At 45.2% G+C, this 8,806-nt stretch overlaps 2 protein-coding genes across 3 annotated transcripts; one reads left to right on the top strand and one right to left on the bottom strand.

The window, feature by feature from the left end:
• Positions 1-406: 406 nt before the first annotated feature.
• crb3a (crumbs homolog 3a) lies at positions 407-1,997 on the bottom strand (the record flags this gene model as incomplete). The annotated part of the gene is made up of 3 exons (XM_080010037.1): positions 1,885-1,997; positions 733-779; positions 407-616 (listed from the first exon to the last, which is right to left on the bottom strand). Exons 1-3 carry the CDS (start codon positions 1,970-1,972, stop codon positions 407-409), a joined length of 345 nt encoding a protein of 114 aa, XP_079866163.1. The 5' UTR covers positions 1,973-1,997.
• A 2,154-nt stretch (positions 1,998-4,151) lies between these two features.
• Positions 4,152-8,437, top strand: asf1ba (anti-silencing function 1Ba histone chaperone). 2 transcript variants are annotated; one of them, XM_080008881.1, is made up of 5 exons: positions 4,152-4,433; positions 5,016-5,138; positions 6,047-6,162; positions 6,425-6,601; positions 7,746-8,437. In XM_080008881.1, exons 2-5 carry the CDS (start codon positions 5,030-5,032, stop codon positions 7,935-7,937), a joined length of 594 nt encoding a protein of 197 aa, XP_079865007.1. In that variant the 5' UTR covers positions 4,152-4,433; positions 5,016-5,029; the 3' UTR covers positions 7,938-8,437. The 2 variants fall into 2 exon arrangements, with proteins under 2 accessions (XP_079865007.1, XP_079865006.1); XM_080008880.1 differs by lacking the exon at positions 4,152-4,433 and having other exon boundaries at positions 4,741-5,138.
• Positions 8,438-8,806: the final 369 nt, after the last annotated feature.

The following is an 8,806-nucleotide window of genomic DNA, read 5'->3' on the forward strand; positions in this document are numbered from 1 at the left end:
AGTGAGCGAGTTTCAAAGGAGGAACCCACGGAAATGCATCGCCTTGAAGTGACATTCCTATGTGTGATAACCGGGTCCAGTGCTTTTTCATCGTCGGCTCTGGCGTCGCTTGAAATGAAGACAGTAGAGCGGGGTCCTCTGGTAATCAGAGCATCGCTGGTATGATCCCCGGCTCCTCCTGGTAGCATTCCATAGTGCCCTTGAGCAATACACTGAACCCCGAACTGCTCCCAATCAGCAGGTTGACCGTCTCGTGCATCTTGTGGATTCGTGTGTGTGAGTGGGTGAAGTGAATGTGAGGAGCGCTACCAAGAAAGCAGTCAAGTTACCATGCAGTTCAAGTGTCAAGATCATTTCTCCTGCCAAATCTGCACTTCCAGTTGCATAGAAGGGCACTGACGTCGTTCTAAATCAGTCTTTCCTCCTTGGGTAACTTCAGTGCGTTGGGTGTTTCGACGCTTCGCGTCCCAGACTGCTCCTCGGCGCTGGGCCGGTATGTCCCCTCCGTCTGCCTCTTCTTCTTCACCACGCAGAGCAGCCAGGTCAGAACAGCCAGCGCTATGGCAAGGAGACCCAGTATGACCGTAGGGGCCACGATGGCTGCGATGTTGGTGCCCTGTGAATATATATTTTAAAAAAAACGACAAGATGGAGATCCATTAGCGGAGAGTGGATGTCGGCATCGTCTGGACTTTCTGCCTTGACAGAATGAGATTTGAGATCTTGACTCACCGCAGTGGTGTTGGTCGAGGGCCCCTTCATATTTGTGGAATTGGTACCTGCAAAGACAGGAAAACATGTCTAAAAGTGGGACCTGCAACAGCATAACTCCTTTCTCATCTTAATTACAGTTCGACAACAGTTGAACAAGATATTTCCCATCGTGGGATAGGAAATAGGTATATCCCCTGACTTTAGCCATGACATTTAAAATGAAAGGCTTTAAAATAATCCAAAGTGAAGAACAACACGGTTGCCGAAACGACCCAAAGAGGACAAAAGAAACCAGTGGTGGAGTCGAGGTGCAGCCACGGCTCCGAAGCACAATTACTCTAAAGCGTTTAAATCCAGTGGGTCCAACATTTTCCCAGCCGTTTAATCCATGAGTGCCCTTGTGATTACTCAGTGACCCCGCGTATATACACAGTAACTACTTGACCAGAAGACCGGAGGAGGGGACGAGGGAGCGGAGAGCTTCAAATGTGGACTCTACTGCAGCAACGCTATGTATAGAAAAGATGAATTTGGATATTAAAAAAAAACCTGTTTGAAATATCGAGAAAGGTCTGATCTAGATTGCGTTATCAAATACAATAGGCATAGATTCAATAACTCAAGAGTGTGTTGTTTGGAAATTTAGGGACCAACGAAGAATTTTCTCAGTGGGTCAATCATTCACTATACAGCAAATAATAAACTTTCCGAGGACGAAAGTCAACGTGATAACAGAAAGCTCTGGGAGTTTCTGCCTTAAAGAAAAATTTAAATGTCAGCGCTATGATTTATAAGATATAGCAAAAAATAAGTCTTGGAATTTATATTAATTAAGTTGTATCTGTTACTTAATGGTCTATAAACGTAAGGAAAAAAACAGAATATATTATATTGTCTCTTAAACAGAGGCACAGCACAACACGTGCTCGTTCATATTTTGTTTTGAAATCCAAAGTGTTCAAATACAAACAAGCCACTTCATGTTCAGACACATTCAGTACGGACGGTTGCTTTTTTTTTGGGATAACCGGTTCACAGCAGTATAAATGTGTGTGTGTGTGTGTGTGTGTGTGTGTATTCACCTGCATATCAGTGTGTGTGTATGAGTGGTCAGAGGCAAGGCCCGCTTTGTGTGGGAGTGGGAGGATGAAGGTATGGTGGCTGACTCACCCCAAACAGGATTACTAGCCAGCACCAGCAGCAAGACGCCCCCGACAAAGAGGCCAGGCAGAGCCAACGCGTCCGGGACTTGTGCCATTTCTCCCCGTGACCAGGAGGGCCGGAGCAGGGGACGTCTGGCACCGGGGCCACAGGGCATCAGCTCGGGCCCGTTTCATCCGGACCGACATTCATGGTGTTCCTTTAAAGGCCTTGTGGAATGAATGAGAAATAGTCGAGATTAACGCTTTTTATGTGCAGTGAAATGGTAAAAGGGCAAACTCTGAAGGCTGTGCGGAACAAATCAGGAAGAAAAAAATAATAAAATAACCAAACAAAAAAAAAAATATTATATAGGGACAATATCAAAAATAAATAGGCAAAAATATAAGCAAAAAAATATATCCATAGTCAATATATATGTATGTATATGTATGTACACTTTATATGTATATAGGTATGCATGAGATAGTATAGTATGCACACTGTAGGAAATATTAATATGTTCTGTCTGCATAGCTTTACGCCAAAAAGATGCAAACAATGCTTGAGTTCCACCTCCATTTAGATTCATTGGAATACATTTATTTAGTCTAATAGGGAACGTTAAGAAGTTAAGAACAGACCAAAACTGAGTCAGCCATGCGGGCTGATGTTGAATCATCATGCCTCTGACTCTATAGTTGAGAATAGTAACAATGTATTAACAGACGTGGTTGTAAATCAGGAGAAATACATCTTTATTGGTTATATTTCATTTAATTTGGGTCCAGATAGATCGGTTCTCTGACCCTTTACCCCGGATCCCGGTAGAGCTGTCATTGACCCTCCATGGGTTTCTGTTTATACCTGAAAACAACACAGACAACACACACCTTGACATACAAAAAGAGAGAGTGAATCCTGTGTGATTACCTTTTATGTCGCTGTTCCCAGGCGATCCAGCTGACAGGAAATAAAGGCTGTATAGTGTTGGTTCCTCGTATATAACACCAGGTTCGTTCCGCATCACCTGGTGGGGGTTGAAACGAACCCCTTAGTAAAGGGGCTTTCAGACGCTGGATTGTTTAAAAAAGAAAAAAAAAAAGTGTTTGAAATCAAATCGATAATCCAATGCGACGTTCCTCGTGTGGATGCCGATTCCGCGCGCGCGCCGGGCAGACTACCTGTTGGTTTCGCTGGGGAGGAGGTCGCTCCAGCCCCGGTCACGTGGTCCGGGCTCAGGTTACGCCACCTGAGCTCCCGCCCGCAGCTCCCCCACACAGATGCCCTTTTGTCTCGGTTTCTCAGCATCCACCTCCTCAAAATGAGCAGGTGCGCGGTGAAGGCTCCACTACAGCAGACACACACACACACACACACACACACACACAGTCAGGCCCCGTTCAGCCTCATGACGTCTGGGTGTGTGTGTGTGTGTGTGTTGGTGTGGCTGGTCCGCTCGGTGGTTCTTACCAGTGGAAACATCATGGATACCAATCTAATGAAACAGCGCCTCCACCAGGTATTAATACACCCCCCCCCCCCCCCCCCACCCTAAAAAAAAAGGGATAACATTCCTGAAATATTTGAAGGATGAATGGGGGCAACCCACTGGTCCGATGGCCTCTAATCCCTCATCTAATCTCCATTTTACAGAGGAAAAATATGTAGGCCTGCACACGGTGGTCACTGCATGTCTACCGTATAACTACACAATTATCACATGCCCTCATTGATGGAATGAGTTGACGGAAAAAGGCTACCAAATTGAAATCTGTGTTCGTTTATCATAGTCGAATAATAATAATAATAATAATAATAATTACAAAAAAAAAAGCTATTGTTATTATTATTATTATTTTAGTCTAACACCTGTTCACAGATAGGCTCTCACTGTAATTAAAAACGACAATGAGTCGCTGCATCATATTTGACGGAGCGGTGGTAGAATCTATTAGGGATGGCATGGTAGAATAATTGAATAAATTGCTTGGCCAACTAATTGTTATTAAATGGGGTTTTTATCTTACACGACGCACGTAACAGCCACAACGAGCGCGGTATACGCAACACCATGTACCACGCGACATCAAATGTCCTTATATATGAACAGTTCCCTCAGCACGGGCCTCCTAAAAACTCGAATCTCATCGTTATTGTTGTTGAGGACATCCAGTCGCTTCTAGGTGTCGCACGGGGGAGACCCACCCCACCGACGCCGTCATTAACGAACCGTTCACGACTTGAAACCCACTGCCCACCGGGCGGCAGCATTAACGTCTCAGCCGACGGAGGGAGAGAACGCCGCTCCCGTTGATCCACGCCGCTGTGATGAAGCCCCCGCTCCGCTTTTGACAGCATCGGCGAGTTAACGGCTTTATTCGGGTCTTCTTGTGTGTTTACCTGTTGATTTGGGGGTTTGACTCGGTTTATTCATTTGCTTGTCAAACTTGTTAGACTCGGACCTCGTGAAAAGTGCACAAAGGAACGGCCACTCGGAATTCCCAAGTCGCTCATTTCGAGTGCAGCGGGACAACAGACCCGACGGCTCAGCGACAACGGGAAACACGCCGTTAACCGTGAGCAAAAGTTCATGTTGCGTGTTTGTTTGGTTTGTTTTGTTTTGTTTTGTTTTTTTGTGCACGAAAACACGTCTCATACCCCGAGCAGAACCAACATAACAACAAAGCTGCGTCTCTCGAGCGGGGGCGGGGGCGCGGCCTCCCGGGTGGCGACGGAACGCGGCACAACCCCGCCCGCCCGCCCGCCGTGCGCGCCTCCGACCGCCGGGGGGCGGTGTCCGTTCTTGCCGCCACGCTTCAACACGCAGGGTCCCGCCCACAACCGCGCGCGGCGGTGCCCGGGCAAAACCCCGTCAAACCGGCGGGAGAGCGGACGCCGTGGAGCGGCACGGGCGGCGCTGGAGGCGACGACGACGACGACGAACTGGCGTAAAACAACAACAACAACAAAAAAACAAACAAAGACGCGACCGGCACCGCGCGGTCAATTCGGACGAGACAACACCGTTTTGCAGCAGTTATAAAACCGTGACCGACGAACCGTTGTTTCCGCGCTCGCCGTGTCTCAGCCCCGGGGAGGGGAGGGGAGGATTTGCCGGGAAATTCTTTGTTTTGAATATTTTTCGCCGTCCGCTTTAGCGCGTCTTCCGACGATGGCGAAGGTGCAGGTGCTGAACGTCGCCGTCCTGGACAACCCGAGCCCCTTCGGGAACCCCTTCCAGTTTGAAATCACATTCGAGTGCATGGAGGACCTGCCCGAAGGTGAATATGACCACGGGGGGGGACCCGGACGCCGCTGCGTTAGCCGCGCTAGCAAGCGCCAGGCGCGGGACTTCCGCCCCGCTCTTATTGAACGGCGACGTGTGCGCGGCGCCACGGTGTGATTCTAACATGTGTAGCTGCCTCGTCCAGTGCGTGTCTTTTTTTTTGTTATTATTATTATTATTATTATTTTAATGTCGATTTATTTGGAGAAAGGGCGTCTTTGTAGCTGTCGCGAGAAATGCTCAAACAAACCCATTGTATTACACTCCTAATTGAGAAGTCATCACTTAGTTGTGCTGTAAAAGTGAAGCCTGGATTTTGCTTAAAAACAAACAAACACAAACAACAAAAAAAAAACATGTTTCCCTGGTAGTTTATTCATTGGCCACCAGGTGATTTTACTATATGGACAATCCTAATTCATACCCCTTGTACTTGAGCTGATGTGAGTAGTTTTTCAAACCCGACTTTGACAGCTGCTTTATCAGACATAAAGGAGCAGTGCTGCTTGGCTTCAGAGCCAAACCCGACTTTTTTTTGAAACTCAACTCCAATATAACTCCAATACAATATTTCATTTTAGACCTCATGTCATGACAATTTCTAGATCACGTCATCTTGTGGACATTGTGTAGACTGCAAAATACTGCATTCTAGTAATATGAGAATCGTGGCTATGCGATACCACCAAAAAAAAACAATTTATAAAACGTAATTTTCATGGTTTGCATGGTATTATGTAGGTGGGTAGTGACAAAGTCATAACCAGGTGACTATAGAAGTAACCTGGACAAGGAAATTTCCCTAGTAGCATTTTATTTCTGCACATTAAAATGTCTTGTGAAATAGATTATTTAAAAAGCAAGGCCTTTAGTATTCAAAGTCATTATGTTTTTGTTTTAAAGACTTGGAGTGGAAGATCATCTATGTGGGCTCAGCAGAAAGTGAAGAGTACGACCAGACTCTGGACTCCGTCCTGGTCGGACCAGTCCCAGCCGGGAGGCACATGTTCGTCTTCCAGGTGTGTTCCAAAACGATGCGAACGTTGCTTACCCGTGTTTACACTGTCATGTTATTGTCCAAGCGGACCGACTGTTAGGGGGGAAAACTGGTTGTAGTTCTAAGTATATAAATAAAATACATATATTTTTAGTTATTGGTGCTATGTTACCACAACTAAAGACATGAATCTACTATGAATGATCTCTTGAACTTGAACATTCTACAGCACACAACCACGAAAGAAATAGATGAACAAAATGTTTTGTTGTTTGTCGTTCCAGGCAGACGCCCCAAACACCGGCCTGATCCCCGAGAGCGATGCTGTCGGTGTTACTGTCGTGCTCATCACGTGCACGTACCGCGGTCAGGAGTTCATCCGCATCGGTTACTATGTAAACAACGAGTATACTGACCCAGAGCTGCGTGAAAATCCACCAATCAAGCCTGACTACACACAGGTGAGAAGCGGGGGAGGGGGAGTTACTGGCCCTGGTATATTGTATGTATTGTTGTCTGTAGCAGTATCCTACAAACAGGGGAAAAAAATAATGCTAAAGTACCAGTGGCTAATGCGACGCCATCAGCAGTATCGTATATTACAGCCTGAAATTAAAGGAGAACCCTGTCCCCTGGCTAATCAGCTGTGACACGGCCAACCATGTTAAATTTGGACCAATCGCAGATGGGGTAGTGGAAGTCTGCCAACTGGTGATTAGTTTGCGGGCTCCCCCCTGCCACATAGAAACTCACAACAATGTCTTTTTATTTCTCTTGTTCTGAAAACCACTAAAATCCCTTTCATAAGGCTGAGATCAATTAAAAGGACATTACTTCATAAATCTGGTTGGTTGTGTCGTAAAGTAACAACTGAGTTCAGAGAAATTTTAGTCTACATGAAAAGAGCGGTTTGAAGTGTAAATGTATCAAAAACGAAGTTTTGGCTCTTTTCAATTTTACTGCTGGGACTGCACTTATTAGATGCTCTTAGATACTTCTTATTCATAATTCAAGTAATGGTTTTCGTTTGTGAAAATCAATATAATGGTGTTCCCCGCATATCTTTGTGAAAGGCCAACGGACAAGAAATAAACACATTTTGACAATTTTATCTCTAACCTGTTTTGTTTAAAAAGACCCTCTAAACCCAGAAGTTTCATTTTTTTTTTCCTGCCTTGTTTTTTTTTTCTAAATTATTCTTTTTATTCTCACTTTGGGTGTGGTTCTGCTGTTCAGCGACGATAGCTCGGAGTGGATTGCAGGACACGCCCCGTTTACTCAACTGATAACACTTGGTCTCTTCCGTCTCCACTACAAACAGCTGATCAACCCCACAGCGCACACTGCTGTTAGTCCTGTTGATATCATCTGGATTTTTGACTTCTGAATTTGAAGGCTCAAGGCTATGTCTATGGCTCACTTGCAAGCACAGTGGTGTTTTTCAAAACCATGGAAATGGCTTCTATAAAGCTTGATATTTCTAATTTACACAAAAATCATCGTGAACCATAAATTGCGACCAAAATGTGTTTTTCGTAACAGGCCTGAAGTATTGATGTGCTTAACTTGTGTTTTGTATTTTCATTTTTGTTCGGAACCTTTCAGCTCCAAAGAAATATTTTGGCGTCAAACCCACGCGTCACCAGGTTCCACATAAACTGGGAAGGCTGCCCGGAGCGCGCGGAAGACTCTGAAAATGTCGACCCCGCCTCAAATTCGATGCTTCCTCCATCCTGTCTGCCCGGCAAGGCTCCGCCTCTGGGGCTGCTGCCTGATAACTCCATGGACTGCTTATAGAGAAAAGTGGTCACTCAGCACGCGGCCCGTTTTTTTTTTTTTAATAATGCCCATGGACATTCTGACCTGGATGTGCAGACAGGTTTGCTTCATAGCTGCCCTCAAATGCTGAGCGTGGAGAAGGTGGAGCGTCTGACTGGTGTAACCATGGCCAAAACTGGGAGTTCCTTATCATGGTGTTAAGAATGGTTGCGGTTACTGGTCGTCCCCTCTTTCGCTCTTTTATTGATACTGATTGGATGACCACCATTAAAGATTGCTGTTGGGGGGCGTTGCAACAACAGGCAAACAAAAAAAAAAAAAAAAGGACGATAAAATACTGTTTGTGAAGGGTTCCAGTCGGCCATCAGACATTCAGAATGTTGTTGCACTTAGAATACGTTTCCCACAACTGTTATTGATTCGACTTGTTTGGATTGTATAACTTTCTACTTTTTTTTTTTTCTTTTTGACTGTTCAACCATTTTGTGTTCAAAATAAAAATTAAAATTGTTTGTTAATATGTATGCGTTGTCATCTGTTGCTCGTAGTCCTAGGTAGCAAGAGTCCGCCAAATAGAATATAAATGATCTTTCCAGGATTAATTATAGATTTTATGAGGAAAATTGGTATTTTTCTTTTTCTTTTTTTTTTTTTTTTTGGGCATAGGTGGGCAGTTCACACATCTATCCGCTATGATTTGTCACGGCAGCAGAATTGGGGGAAGTAGTATTTGGCATAATTATGCTTGCATTTGTCTACGAAATGGACACTTCGACTGGCGGGCGTGGCATCTCCGAATGTATCCACCGGGAATATACAACAGATGTTTTTGTTTCGTCGAATTACCGTCACCGTCGACTCGAGCCCCTCGGAACCAGGACGTCTTG

The sequence above is a fragment of the Zeus faber genome, assembly GCF_960531495.2.
Source record: "Zeus faber genome assembly, chromosome: 11".
In the NCBI taxonomy this organism is placed as follows: Eukaryota; Metazoa; Chordata; class Actinopteri; order Zeiformes; family Zeidae; genus Zeus; species Zeus faber.